This window comes from Nelusetta ayraudi, unplaced genomic scaffold (assembly GCF_046127955.1).
Source record: "Nelusetta ayraudi isolate G7.1 ecotype Tasmania unplaced genomic scaffold, CSIRO-AGI_Nayr_v1 ptg000057l, whole genome shotgun sequence".
NCBI classification, from domain to species: domain Eukaryota; kingdom Metazoa; phylum Chordata; class Actinopteri; order Tetraodontiformes; family Monacanthidae; genus Nelusetta; species Nelusetta ayraudi.
In genome coordinates, this window is record NW_027466107.1 from 1723514 (window position 1) to 1738640 (window position 15127).

The 15127-nt window shown below is 46.9% G+C and overlaps 2 protein-coding genes across 3 annotated transcripts in view; both read left to right on the plus strand.

Annotated features, from left to right (window-relative positions):
- retreg3 (reticulophagy regulator family member 3) overlaps positions 1–15127 on the plus strand; it is a 94249-nt gene that overhangs the window by 17808 nt on the left and 61314 nt on the right. The gene's annotated exons all lie outside the window — the stretch shown is intronic.
- fmnl1a (formin-like 1a) lies at positions 668–10182 on the plus strand. Its single transcript, XM_076038513.1, has 25 exons — positions 668–1230; positions 3281–3364; positions 3680–3766; positions 3865–3938; positions 4029–4112; positions 4205–4348; positions 4558–4663; positions 4942–5018; positions 5103–5196; positions 5551–5625; positions 5733–5843; positions 5994–6143; positions 6253–6354; positions 6623–7235; positions 7336–7460; positions 7545–7744; positions 7823–8057; positions 8153–8221; positions 8303–8383; positions 8680–8809; positions 8898–9061; positions 9145–9246; positions 9337–9435; positions 9530–9644; positions 9772–10182. Exons 1-25 carry the CDS (start codon positions 1063–1065, stop codon positions 9834–9836), a joined length of 3354 nt encoding a protein of 1117 aa, XP_075894628.1. The 5' UTR covers positions 668–1062; the 3' UTR covers positions 9837–10182.

A 15127-nucleotide genomic window follows, 5' to 3' on the forward strand; every position in this document is an offset into this window, starting at 1 on the left:
ACAGTAAATACTGTTAAAATAAAAACGTACGGTTTTTTTTTCAGTTCCACGAAAACACACACACACACACACACACACACACACACACACACACACACACACACACACACACACACACCTATTATGAAATATGTTTTCAATAGTAGCGATAGCAGGTACTTTCAGGACAATTTCCGAGGTTACCTCGAATGCAACAGCCGACAGCCATGCAGTAATACTCCTTCACCACAAAGGGGTGCTGTTTAGCAATCGTCTGAAGTGCAACGCAAACATTTCGTTATAAAATAAAGGGTACCGCAATATTGCCCTGCTTTAGGGTCGAAATCATCGCAACTCTTGGGGGCCTTGCCAGAAAATAAAGGACTTTGGAGTTCTGGGAACTCATTTATCGTAAACTTTGCGTGGCCTTTCTTTGTGTGGTGATTTGTTCTTTCACCTGCCTCTGCTTGGTTAAGCACATTTCCTTGACCTTTGGACTCTCTCCTGTCTTCAGATTCTCACTCACCCCATTTTACAGCAGTTACCCACAGTGAGCACGGCAACACGCTCTCGGCGGTTACCGTGTTTATCTTCCACCCTGTGCTCCACCCCAGGTTAGGTTGCTGTCATGCACAGGAAGTGAGCTCTTCTGCTTTTTGTGCGTCTGTGGTTTTTTGTCACCGTTGCACAGTGCATCACACTTGTCGCCGCCTTCCTCTCACATGTAGCCTCTGTGATCCGCTCACCACTCAACTCATATGTCAGCAAGTACACATAGTGGTGACACTCAGGTGGCTCCGACCCGGCAACTTTATCCTCCGAGGCACACAGAGCGACTTATTGTTGGGAGAAGAGAGATGAGGACAGCACGGTATTTGTTATCCACCCTGTCTTCGGGACCGAGGCGGGCTAAGTAGACCAGAGGCTGCATGTTCCTCTTCCTGAGGGGCCAAAACGACGTACTTTGATTCCGTGTCACTTGGACCGATCGGTTCTCATCACTCTGTGTTTGGAATACTCTGATTTCTTGGGGAAAAGGGTGTGCGGAAAGCTTTCCTCCTGGATTACTTGTGGAGATTAGTGATGGGGAATGCGGCTGCAGGAGGCCTGGAGCAGGAGTCGGCTGAGCATTCAGTCGGCGGCACCACTGCGATGAGTGACCCTGTTCCAACCTTGCAGAAGAAGCAGTCAGCTCCAGCGCTGCCCATGCCGCCTGAGGAGGAGTTGGAGAAGCGCTTCAATGCAGTGCTGGTAAGTGGATTTGGGGTTTAAAAGAAGACAGGGCGAGCAGACACACACTTCCTACATGTGAATTCTGACGTAGGGCATCCATTGTGTTATTACAAAGTCAGCTATAAATCTTTTGTGATGTCACAAAAAGGCTCTGACAACACCACGAGCCAGGTGTTGGCTCCGCCCTCTCAGATCTTGTTGTTTATGCAACCGCTCATGCTGAATGTCCAGCACAGCATCAGTTTGAACCGGAAAAAAGAAAGTGGGCTAATATGGTAGATATATCACCAGGTGGTGCTTCACTGGCATTAAAAAAATATTTATATGAAGATGAGTAAAAAAACAAAAAAAACACACATATTTTATTAGGCCTTAAAACATCAAAATAGGCTCCCTCCCTTCCCTGTCACCGGACTTCTTTTTTTTTTAAACATCTGATGTGGATTAGTGCACGCTATGGCGTGGGTGGTGCTGAGGAAGGAGGAAGTTGAGCAACCCACTGACAAGACTGAGCCCTCAAGACCGGAAACAGTTTCACCAGACTTTCAACAGCCAGTAGAGTTGAAAAACATTCAGCAACTTCAGCATTGGGTTCATCATGAAAAACAATTAACTAAAGAAAAATGCAAAAATACATTGCAAAAATGTATTGATTTTTCTCATTTTCACCTGTGAATGTGAAAAAGCACCATCCATCCTAAAAGTCAAAAGGAAACTTCAGTTTTAAAACATGGCCAGTGAGTCACAGTGAGAGTGTCTACACCTGTGTTAAGTCTGTGTGTTGTTGTCAATATCGTCTCAACATTTTGAAAAGTATGACCTCACTTCCTCTTTTAGAATATCACTTCCAGTTGTCTAGGGACCTCTCCTGGGAAATTAAGGCGATCTCTACCACAATTTTCTTTTTTTAAATATCACATCATTTGAAACAGAAATGTGTACAAAACTTGTCAAAAGCACCAAACACCACAAACGCCATGACCCCACCCTGCTGGTGCCACCAAACCCTGAAACTGCAACTCCCCAGACGCAAACCCGCATCTATTTCTGTTTGTGATTCTTTTTTTCTAAGTCTGAGAACAGAAAAGGAGAATAAAAAAAAAAAGAACCCACACCCTTCGCACGTTGAGTCCGTTTCTCAACTTTCAACAATTTCCCCCACTGCTAAATGTCTTCTGAACCATCTAGCAGTGGTTCAAAAGACTTCCATAACTCATCTGGGTTCATGTACGTTGTACATGCGAGTAGGTAGTACAAGAAAGTAAATTCACCCACAAAACACGGATACAAGTCGATTGATTAACTTGGTGAGTTACCACAGAGGAAAAAAAGTCCAGACTTTTACTTCCCACTTAGCCCGTGACACATTTGTAACACCTTTCTGAAGTTCACGAAACCTTTCAGAGCAATAACTAAAATAGCTTTTGTGTCTCCTACACGTCAGTGAGAGAACTAAGACAGGGTGGAACACAAACAAGAGTGTTCTAGAATATGTCAAACTGCAGCTGCACCGACCATAACCACAGCAGGTCGTTTTCAGTGAATTGCCAAGGGGCTGTCCAACGTACTGCCACAGTGACGGTACCGCTGTTATAGCACAGCTAAAATATTTCAAAGAAAATCTAAATCAACAGAAATAAAGAAGAAAAACAAAAAAACAAAGCAAAGTCAAAAAATTAAGTAATTAAGTGGATGCAGTTATAGTTGCTTTGCTTTGACCAAATATTAGCCAAGCAAATGCGTGAACGTTACCTTACATCCGTTGTGATGATAAAATATGTATTGTTTTGATTTGCATGGTACCCAGTGGCAACCACCAACTCGGCATGTAAACACTGAGTCATCTGCACTTCCAGGAGGTAACAAGCGACCCGTCGCTTTACCCAGAACTGCATTTGCGGTTTGGAGCATTTCAGTGTGGAAGGAAACATCAAATCGTTATCGACATCTTCAATGATCGAGGGTCCAGAATGACATTTATATGAAAACTGACAGATATGAAACAGTGTGTTTTTGGTACATTTCTCAGCAGCCTTTTTTCTTCTCTCTCTCTCTCTCTCCCCTTCAGAGCACCATGAACTTGCCTCCAGACAAACTGAAGCTCTTGAGTCAGTACGACAACGACAAAAAGTGGGAGCTGGTCTGTGATCAGGTGAGACGAGACTCTTTTTGAATTGAACTAAACTAAAGTAAATTAGAACTGAAACACACACATCAAGCCCGGCCACCCCTGCTGTGGTAACGTCTCTACCGGCTCAGGCTCGATTTGATGATGAGTGCAGAGCCACCGCCTCCCTTGGTGGTTTCTGTGGTTGAAGGCGAGAGAGGTGTCAGCATGAAGACACTGTGGTGGCAGTTGCCTGTTCTTAGTGCAGGCAGATGTGGTGCAAACGTCAATGTGTCACTCACTGATGAAAAAAAGCAGTAGTCTGAGCCGCCCTCTGACCTGCTTTATTCTCTCCTCCAGGAGCGTTTCCAGGTGAAGAGTCCACCTTCTACATACCTGACCAAGATCAAGAGCTTCTACCAGGACCAGGGTGGAGTGACACGCAGGGTCAGTGCTTCCCAAGACCATCCAAGTCCTTCCATGTGCATATTCCAAATGTTTTTTTTTGTAAAATAAAATAATTCTCCCTATCCCTGCTCCTTCAGTTGAAAAAACGGATCCAGGACGCCACCCAAGTCCTCAAAGACCTGGAAATATCTCTTCGCACCAATCACATCGGGTAATTGCATGACTGGGTTGGGCCGAACAACAGTTTAATTATCTGCCTACATTGGATTTAAAGCCAATTTTTATTTCTACAAAATTGTAGATGGGCCCAAGAGTTCCTGGACGATCAGAACAATGGTTTGGATGTTCTGGTGGAATACCTGTCGCACGCACAGAGCGATTCCTCGTGAGTAACTGCACGGCGCCAAAAGCTCCTTTTTAAAATATGAAAATGTCACTGTGGACACGGACGATCATCCTGCTGTAAACACCCTATAGGTTCGACGTGGAAAGTGTTGAAAACGGCAGCAGCCTCTCGGACAGAGGAAAGCCTGCTGAGAGGTCCGTGGAGGACCTGACCAAGAGCCCCAGCGGCTCCGGCTCTTACGGAATGAGCAGAGCTGCTCGTGCACTGACTGTGAGGTGAGATCTCCAGGTTTCAGGTCCTGTTTGGTCGCGCTGATGTTCCAAGCCAACTTAGGGGAAAGTGGTGCAGTGCTGAAAAGGTCGCAGAACCATAAAACTTTAAATATGTCCGGTGCTTCAGTTCTACTGCTATGGCTCACAGAGAATCCCAGAGGCGGCAGGAAACAGCAGCTGTTTCATCTCATATGTGCTCCTGTGCTACACAGAATAAGCTCCACGCTCGGGAGCAAAATGCATAAGAAGTCTTCCTCCAGCCAGAGAGATGACATACACGTGTGTATCATGTGCCTGCGAGCCATCATGAACTACCAGGTACAGCACAATAAGAACAAATCTTTTGAAAGCCAAGTGTTTAAAGGGCATGACAGGACATTGAATAAAAAATGAATTTAGTGTATTTATAGTTGGAAGAAGCCAGTAACATGCACACCTGCAACAGGGATTAACATTAAGATTGAAAGCAATGTGCCTCCTGACCATTAGATGTCACTAAATCTTACACACTGGGGCCTTTATTATCATTGTATTTTTTTTTTTTCGGGCCTTCTAACTTGTGGACTGAACGGTGCATCTTCATTCAAATCTTTCAGTCTGGCTTCAACCTGGTTATGTCCCACCCTCGCTGCGTCAACGAGGTCACACTGGGCCTCAACAACAGGAATCCCAGGTGAGAGCCTCCGTCTGGGTGGGGGCAAAGTCTCATTCGTCCACGTCCTTCCATGACCGTAACTTAACTTTAACGCCGTCACAGAACCAAGGCGCTGGTGCTGGAGTTGCTGGCTGCTGTGTGTCTCGTCAGAGGAGGACACGACATCATCCTCTCCGCCTTTGACAACTTCAAAGAGGTGAGGCCTTTTTTTTTTCTAAAAAAAAATTAAATAATAAAAATCATAATTTCTATTGTATTGGAGAGCTCTCATTTAGGTGCGTTTTTTTTTTTTTTGTCCCAGCATGTCTCTGAACTTCCCCTCGTTGATTAGTCATCTTGTGACAGACACCATCACCCTCACACTCACCGCCTGTTATTTTAGCACAGGGACAAGAGTCATGTGTGTGGAAATCTGTCCGTATTGCCAAAGAATAGTTTTGAAAGAGAACTCTTGAGGAAAAAAAAGACATTTATGAAACCTGTTAGAAAATAATGATTTCGTATTGAAAAATACATTTAATTCAAGAAAAGTTGTTTTGATTTTCCTCAGGTGACGCGAGAAAAGAACCGCTTTGAGAAGCTGATGGAGAGCTTCATCAACGACGACAGCAACATCGACTTCATGGTGGGTTGACCGCACTCACCTGCCCATGAATGACTGTCGGCCAGCCATAAAATTTTGTCAGCAACGTCCCTGAGGGGGTTTCATTTGCCCTTCTGCGTCTCTACCAGGTGGCCTGCATGCAGTTCATCAACATTGTGGTCCATTCAGTGGAGAACATGAACTTCCGCGTCCACCTGCAGTACGAGTTCACTCATCAGTCACTGGACAAGTATCTGGAGGTTGGTTTGCCGTGTGATTGCAAGTGTTTGTGTTTTTTTTTTTTTAGTCTTGCAAGGCGCAGTTGCTAGATTTTAAACTAGAGCAAAGTAGTTTTCTTAGTTAGGCGTGTTACATCTAATTTCTTCTCTTTCTTTTTTTTTGCTTGTCAGGGTCTGAAGCTCACAGAGAGCGAGAAGCTGCAGGTACAGATCCAGGCTTACCTGGACAACGTGTTGGATGTTGGTGCCCTGCTGGAGGATGCGGAGAACAGAGGAGGGATGCAGGAGCACGTGGACGAACTGCAGGAGCACAACGCCCAGGTTGGCCTGCAAAAACGTCATGAAAAAACAAAATAATGGCAGTTTTCCTGAGTCAGAGGAGGCTGTGCGCACTTTGACCTCACTTTGACCTCGAGTGACGTTTTTGCAGATGAACGCCCGCTTCGAGGAGATCGAGAGTCAAGCTGCAGAGAGAATATCAGAGGTGGAGACTCAGCTCATGCAGGCCACCAAGGAGACAGAGCTGCTCAAGGTAAGTGAGGTTCCTCAGCAAGCAAGGAGTTCACCAGGGTGTCACTTTGTCAGAAGGCATTGAAACTATCTCGATTACTACAGTAATTCAAACTTTCTGCATTTTCATTTACCCTGAACATTTTGGTCCATCTGAGTGTGACAGACTTTGACGGGTTCGTCAATTGACCTGCCAAGTTTTGCTTCCCCTTTGTAAATCCAGATGCAAGGTGGAGTCAGACATCATCTGTTATCCGTGATTTGATCCTCTGCTCTGTCCGTCTCCACAGGAGAGCCTGCGGGAGTCCTGCTCCCAGGTGAGCGCTCTGCAGCAGCGGGAACGGGAGCGGGAGCTGGACAGGGAGCGGGAGAAGGACCGGGAGCGCATGAGCACCACGGCAGTTCACGCGCCATCCGAGCTGGAACAGAAGATCCAGGAGCTGCAGGACAAGGGTCTGATCCGGGTGGGACGCTCCGCCTCGGGAAGTCTGGACCTGCATGTGGTGCCGCTCACGGTGGTGGAGTACGTGGAGGTTCCTGCCGCTGCCGCCGCCGCCGCTGCAGCCGTCCAGTCCAGCGAGGTGGATGCTGGCTCTGCCTCCACCACTGCACCACCACCTCCTCCTCCCTTACCACCGCCTCTCGCTGGTTCGGGAGTGGTTGCCCCCCCACCTCCACCTCCTCCGCCTCCGCCTCCCGGTGGTCTGGGAGGGTTTGCCCCCCCACCTCCTCCTCCTCCTCCTCCTCTGCCAACCCAGAGTAGCGCAGGTCCACCACCCCCGCCGCCTCCACCCCCTCCACCAGGTGCAGGAGGTCCGCCACCACCACCTCCTATGCCAGGTGCAGGACCTCCACCACCGCCGCCTCCTGGTGGCATAGCGCCCCCTCCTGCCCCAAACACAGGTAATAATTGACTTAATTGATTTCTTTTTGTTTGGTGCCTAAATAATAGCACTGAATGTTGGAGTCACTCTCTCACTCTCTCACTCTCCTCTCTCCTCAGGAATAAAAAATAGGAAACCCATTCAGACCAAGTTCAGGATGCCGCTGTTGAACTGGCAGGCCCTGAAACCCAACCAGGTGACCGGCACTGTCTTCAACGGAATGGATGACGAGGAGATCCTGGGGGTGAGAAGACGCCGTAGACGATCGCTGTAGTATCTTCTCACTACTGTCACGTGTGTCTCAAGCTCTCACTTTGTGACTCACCAGGAGCTGAACATGGACAATTTTGCGGAACACTTCAAGACCAAGGCTCAGGGAAATCCCACTGACCTGACCAAACTGAAGAGGCCGTCCAAGAAGGCGCCCAGCAAGACGTCCCTGTTGGACAGCAACAAGGCCAAGAACTTGGCTATCACTTTACGCAAGGCGGGGATGAGCCCGTCCAGCATCTGCACCGCCATAGAGACGTAGGTACCGAGTGGAAGATCCGCCTCCGCCATCCTGTCCCGTGTGAGTGCTAACTGATTCGACCTTCCCTCGCTCAGGTACGACCAGACAGCCTTGTCCATCGACTTACTGGAGCTGCTGTCGCACTTCATACCATCTGACTACGAGCTGAAGCTGCTGGTGAACTACGAGAAGGACGGCCGCCCGATGGAGGAACTGGCAGACGAGGACAAATTTGTTTTGAATTTTGGGAGGATCCCTCGTCTGCAGCAGCGATTGAATACTCTCACCTTCATGGGCAACTTCCCCGACACTGTGAAGTCCCTGCAGCCGGTCAGTTGACTCCCACTGAGGCGCAACTCGGAGCAGCTCGTCCTCTCAAACTCATTTGTCGTTGCTGATTTTGTGCTTCTGAATGTCTCCCGTAGCAACTGAACTCCATCATCTCAGCGTCCATGTCTATTAAATCCTCCACCAAGCTGAAAAAGATTTTAGAGGTACGTCGATTGAAGTGAGACGGATTTGTACTGACGGCGAATATGTGGGGATTTTGTGTGACACGTTGCGTTTCCCTTCAGATTGTCCTGGCATTTGGTAACTACATGAACAGCAGCAAGAGGGGAGCAGCGTATGGATTCCGCTTACAGAGTCTGGACCTAGTAAGTGACCTTATGCTATTCTTGTCTTCTTTCACTGTGAAGTGAGACAGCGTGGTTTGTTTTTTTTAACAAAAGAAGAACAGACACATTCCTCTTTTTACAGATCAAAACTACTGAGCAGAAAAAAAAATCAGCTACGATTTAGCAGCCTTGCAGCCTGTTCTCTTCCCCACACCTTCATGTGTGACTGACAAACCTCACATCAATTTTTTTTTTTTGTTGTTGCAAAGTTTTGACTCTCGAACCCTGAGTTACAAAGAAAAATCTCTCAAAGGTCCTGACGCCATTTCTTTCAGCTTTTGGACACCAAATCAACTGACCGCTCACAGACGCTGCTTCAATTCATCACCAACATCATACAGGAGAAATACCCCGACTTGACAAATTTCCACTCTGAGCTGCACTTTGTGGACAAGGCTGCTCTCGGTATTTCTCACCGGTAGAATTCCTCCATTGCTGTATTGCATTGTCTGCATTGTTCAGACGCTAATTTCAGCTCTTGTTTCTCGATCAGTGTCCCTGGAAGGCATTCTGCAGAACATCCGCTCTCTAGAACGTGGAATGGAGATGACCAAGAAGGAGTTCCTGGTGCAGGACGACAGCCCTGTGTTGAAGGAGTTCATCAAAATAAACTGCGAAGTGCTGGAGACTCTGGTCAAGGACAGCAAAACCGCCCAGGTTTGAAGATCGACCCTGCTCTCTGCTGGCTTCATGAACTCGTTTTTTTTTTTTTTTTAATTGAACGCTTTTGGTCCTTTCAGGAGGCTTATATCTCTGTGGTGGAGTACTTTGGAGAAAACCCCAAAACTACGCAGCCATCCATGTTTTTCCCGCCGTTTGGCCGTTTCATCAAGGCCTACAAGGTGAGGAAATGCAGTTTGTTGTGCCCCCCCGACCCGATGAATCAATCACTTCTCACAGCTATTAATCCTTGTCTCCGTGACCGGGCGCAGACGGCTCAGCAGGAGATTGAGCAGAGAAAGAAAATGGAGAACCGCGAGGAGAAAGAGACGTCATCGTCGTCGTCTCCCAGCAAGGCTGCAGCACAAAAGGTTTCCCACATGCTGGAGAGGTTTACTCAAATTCTTGTGTGGAGTTTTGTGCAGCATTCAATGAATTAAATGAAATTATTTTGACATTTCCAAGGGTCCAATGATGCCAAAGATGCCACAAATGGACCTGATAGCTGAGCTGAAGAAGAGGCAGGTGAAGCCGCAGGTGCGGGAGGGAAAGGACGGCGTCCTGGAGGACATCATCACAGGTAGAAACAGATCCTGGTGACATGTTTGGGAGGGCTGGTGGCAGGGACAAAAAGAAAAATTGTGTGCCCGTGAGTGTGAAAAAAAACAACAACTCTCAAACTCACTTCTCGTTTACCCCGCCTTCAGATTTGAAGAACACGCCGTACAGGAGGACAGATGGTCGACGGCCAGCACAGCGCCAGGACACTTGAGCTAATCTGAAGAAGAAAATCCCCCTCAAGCACACAAGTACAAGAAACAGGCTTCCAAATACTCTGTACATACATCTTCATGAACGCACCATTAGTCGCACAACTCGCCCGAGTGCATGTTTAAAACTAACAATGTTAACCTGTTGTAAATACAATTTTTAAGTATTTGATATTTTTGGGATTTTGTAATGAAAAAAGTGTGTGAATATAATTCCAAGACTCACTGGGGAAAAAAAATTGATGTATTCATTTACAAGAGAAGTTAATTACTGCTCTTTGACAGTATTAATAGTCTCATAAACATGTTAAAATAGACGTTTAAAATAAAGGTGTTTTTTAATCATCATTCTTTTTTTTTTTGCTTTCTATTGCAAACCTTTTATGTCAGAAGTCTTTATCCTAGTTTGCTGTTTGTCCACACCAGCTGACTACACAACAATGTCCAATGTCTGCTGTTGCTGAATGTTTTTTGTTTTTTTAAATCACATTTTGTGACACACAACAAATTGCCAACACGCTGCCACTGTACAAGAGAGCTGCACTTTATTGGACACACAATCACAGCAAGGTATGTACAAAAGAAGGCAGGTGCAACTGCCCGCCGTCTTCTCACAGGGAAAACACACACGTCTCACGGAATATCATGGCATCCACACTGATAAATTAGTGATCTCCAGCTTCGGTAGGCTTTTTAAATTTATATATCATTATATCATAGATCTATTTTCTGCTTTATGGTTTGATCTTATATCACACTACTCTACAAATGGGAGAATTACTCTGTGGAAAAAGTGCACGCCGTCATCAAAGACGTCCGGGCCCCGCGGTGCGTTCGAGCGCTCTGGATCCTTCCAGACATCTCTGCCACTACTGTCATCATCATTGTCACACAACGTCAACATTTATATTCAACATGCCTGTGTTCACGGATACCAAAAATAGCACACGTCATCACCTCATGTTAGTGAACCTGCAGAGCGCCACGAGGCGCCTTCCTCCTCCTCATTCTCTTCATAAAACATGTAGACGACAAATTGTTTTTTTTTTTCTCGCATTTCGCGACTTCACCGTGCGATTTCTTGACACTATAGGCTACATGCATTGTTTTGTTATATACCTTTTTGCACCCATCGTCATAGCTTTTTTTTATTTAAATAAAACATCTTATTTTGGACATAACAATTTGTTCAACTTTCTAGGAATGACTCGGCCTATTTACAAGTCAATTTTTGTCATATATCCCACCCCGCCCTATACTTTTGATGCCAACACTTTTGAACATCCACACATTCATGTAAAAATTCTCTTATACATACTATTGAATGCAGGGTCATTGAAAGAAAAAATAGGATGGAAAAGGAATCAATCAAACTTTAAATCAATACAACCCTTTAAAATCCACTTCTTGCTCCAACTATTTAAAGACTTCTGTGGTTTAGTGCTACTTAAAGCCACCAGGGTGCAGCAACTGAAATCGGACTGAGCCTCGCAGGCTACATCCCCTGGCGTCTGCAAAGTGCCTCTGCACCCAGCGTCCACATTCACATTCCTGCTGCTCCTGTTCGCATTGCAAAAGAGCAGAAAATTAAAGCCAATAAATCCACTCTCTGCTCCGGACGTTTCACAGCGGCTGTGACAAAACCTGCGTCTGACCGTCTCCGACTGACACCCGCTTGTGTCACAAATACAGGTTGGTGTGTAATAAAGAGAGAAAATAGTCATCCCTCGCAGAAAAAAAAAAAAAAAAAAATCAACAGAAGCGTTGTAGTAAAATAGGCCCCTATGAGCACAGGCACTGGTCCGAACTCCTCCTCTCACCTCCAGGAAGGCAGAGGAGCCGGGCGAGAGCATTTTCAGGGGACGAGCTTTTCCATGATTTAAAATTTTACATAAACTCTAACACAGTTCTCACAAGGGTGGGGGTAAAATATCCTAGACTTTTAAAAATGAACTTCAGTACATATATATTACAGAGGCTAAACTGTTGTCTATACAGATATCTTTGAAAACAAATGTTTAAAAAAATGCTCCCGCTGTATGAATAAATAATTTCAGTGTGAAATGCAGTTTCCCCTGTCAATGAGTTAAAAAAGGGAAAAGAAAACATTGTCTGTACAAAATGATCACTGAGATATAAAACTGAAGAGATGGTGACATTTTACAGTATATTGTTTCATCTAGGCCTATGTATATATATAATCACACTTTTTCTCCACATTTAGAATATCGTACACAAAAACATCTCACTTAGATATATTTATAAATGTATATTTCTTCTACATCCCAGTTCAAGTTTGCATGAGTGTTTGTAATTTTTTTTTTTACATTTTTTTCTACGATTGCCAGGGGCGTCTGCTAGTGAGCGTGTTCCGCATGCCCGCTGAGCCTCCAGCCACGGTGAAATATCACAGGTAAAATAAAAATGAAATGAAAAGATTTAAAAAGAAAAATCCTGCCAGAGGACGCGGCCACGGAAACTGTGGGAGGTTTCATGTCCGGCGTGAAGCTCACCGGACGCGAAAAGCAGCAAAACTGAAACGAGCGTTGTGTGTCTGGGTGTGGGACAACATGAGTGAGTACAATTCTTTCATTGGACTTCTCTCATATGAAACCCAGGGCTTGAGGCCCGGCTGGTGGAGCTGCTGAGCACCCAGTGGGGAGGCTTAACTCTCCGTGCTGCGAGCTTGCATTTCTGCACAGTCGACCTTCGGCGGGAAGGTTTGGCGAACGCCAACAGCTACGACCCTGCCGCGCTATTTTATTTCGAGAGCCGTTTATATAAATATATTAAAAAGAAAAAAAAAAAAAAAAAATGCCCGCAGAGCACGACAACAATTCTCACAGCCTCGTCTTTGGGACCAAAAAGTGTTTTGTTGGTCACTGCAAGCTGATCGAATGGCGAAACACGAGATCAGCGGTGGGGGGGGGGGGGGGTTCTGGCACATGGCGGAGGCACTGGGGAGAAAGAGAGTCAACAGGTCCTTGCAAAGAAACAGGACACGGGGCGAATCCACAAGACGGTGGGTGCCACGCCCACTTTGTGCAGGTGAGTTGGCCGCCGTTGCCGCTGGATGCTGCTGCACCACTCGGAAAAGCAAATTTTTACCGATGCAACTGCATTCGTTTGCAGGTTAAATTGAATAATTTGATCACTGGGGTTTGTCGTGTTTCTGTGCTCGTGCTGTGTGAGCCACAAAACAAACCGGCTCCCTGCACGGCCTCCTGTGTGGTTCTCAACTGAACCACCACTGGAACGCACAAGAATGTAAACAGGGACGCAACAGTTTTAGTAGGCCATGCTATCACTAGCATCATCATTAGCAGCCAGAAAAGAAAAAAAGAAAATAATTTTCCTCTTTAGATGCGGTGACGGCATTTTTTGCAGTGTTTGGGCGGTGCAGTCGCATCCCAGCTGGCAGCGTCTGTCATCACACAGGGGGACTCGCACCGTGCACTGACAGGCCTCTTCCTAAGGGCGATAAGAGCAGCCTCGGTGCAACTCAATGGGCGTCAATTACACGCGGCTTCACACTGTCGGCTGCCGATGAATCAAGGCCTCGCTGAAGCTTTGCCCTGACGTCACCTCAGCTGAGCGAGTGAGCCGAGAGAGAGAGGAGAGAGAGAGGGGGGGGGGGGGGGGGGAGAGAGAGGGAGAGAGGGAGAGGAGAGAGAGGGGGGAGAGAGAGAGACAGAGAGAGGGGGGGAGAGAGAGAGGAGAGGAGAGAGAGACAGAGAGAGGGGGAGAGAGGAGAGGAGAGAGAGAGAGACAAAGAGAGGGGGGAGAGAGAGAGGAGAGGAGAGAGAGACAGAGAGAGGGGGAGAGAGAGAGAGAGGAGAGGAGAGAGAGGGGGGAGAGAGAGAGGAGAGGAGGGGGAGAGAGAGAGAGAGAGGAGAGGAGGGGGAGAGAGAGAGAGAGAGAGAGAGAGAGGAGAGGAGGGGGAGAGAGGGAGAGAGAGAGAGGAGAGGAGAGAGAGGGGGGAGTGAGAGAGACAGAGAGAGGGGGAGAGAGAGAGAGAGAGGAGAGGAGGGGGGGAGAGAGAGAGAGAGAGAGCAGGCGGCTAAAAGGCCCTCAGACTGTCGGACCCTCCCGCCCCACCATCTCTTTGGCTCTTTTTTTTTTAATACATTACAAAGCTCTCTCTGACTCTCCCTGTGGAGACAAGGGGAGTCAAAGCCACTCTTATTAAAGTAGCCCTCCTACACACGTCGCCCCAAAAAAAAAAAAAAAATCCAAAAAAATCCGGACTCCTTTTGCACATATTTTAATATCTGCTCAAACTCTCAGAGCGGCGGGGCGAGAAGAACGCTTTGTCTTTGAGTGTCAGCAAGCCTGTCACCTCCCCCGAGGACAAGCCTGAAGGCAGCAGCTCAGAACAGAACAGGGGCCTCTAACAAAAGCAGCTCCATGTTCAGGGGTTCCTCCTCCAGACTGAGGCCTGTGACGTGCTGCCAATGCGAAGCACTCGGACGACCAGGAGCGCCTGACACTCAGAAGTCCTCCAAACCCACGAAACCACAGGAGGGAAACACCAACACAAGCAATCGAACCCGACCACATCACCGGGTTAAACTTTCTGTATTTGAGCTTGCAGCGCCTCTCTCAGGTGTTTTCCACACGCCGAGTGCCTGTGTGTTCCTCGTCCTTCGCCGTCTACCTGGATAAGTTGTGTTGAGCCGCCGCCGCCGAGCTTGGCATCGGTTTTCAGCGCTCCGGACACACACATAAGATGGCACCACGTTCCGGAATAAACCAATGACTGAGAGCTGCTTTCCCAAATTCTAACAGAAACTACAAGAAAACTTCCTCCGTCAGGCGGCTTGCAGAAACCAACTGGGGCCCTGCGCCGCGTCTCCGTCGACGCTGCGACAGATGTGACTTAACGATCAATCGTCGCACAAGATTTTGCACAACTGAGAGGGAAAAAAAACCCTATTTTTTTTGTGCAGGCTTCTACAAGTACCAACAGCTTGGCTTGACAAGTGCGTGTGTTTGACAGAATGTGTGTTCTTCTTCATCGCTGTGCGCGTTCACGTCTTTGGGAACGTTTCTTTTCTTTTCCCTTTTTTTTTTTTTTTTTTTAAACTTTTCTGTGCTAGTTGCAAAAAATGCAGAACCGAGATGCTCCTGCAGAAACCTCCTGATTGTCACTCAAAGACCATCAACACTCCCTCAACTGGGTTACTTAAAGGTTCCGTTTCTGAAAGAAATGTGAAGAAAAGTGCTGATATGTGACTGACGCCTACCGTGTGCTTTCAGACAGACAGGACATGTTTTTTTTTTTCTTTTTTTC

Excerpts from the sequence above, each read along its gene's own strand:
- fmnl1a (XM_076038513.1), top strand. The coding sequence starts at position 1,063 with ATGGGGAATGCGGCTGCAGGAGGCCTGGAGCAGGAGTCGGCTGAGCAT. Across the intron at positions 6,144-6,252 it reads TGCAGGAGCACAACGCCCAG|ATGAACGCCCGCTTCGAGGA; the intron begins GTTGGCCTGCAA and ends ACGTTTTTGCAG. Across the intron at positions 9,645-9,771 it reads CCTGGAGGACATCATCACAG|ATTTGAAGAACACGCCGTAC; the intron begins GTAGAAACAGAT and ends CCCCGCCTTCAG.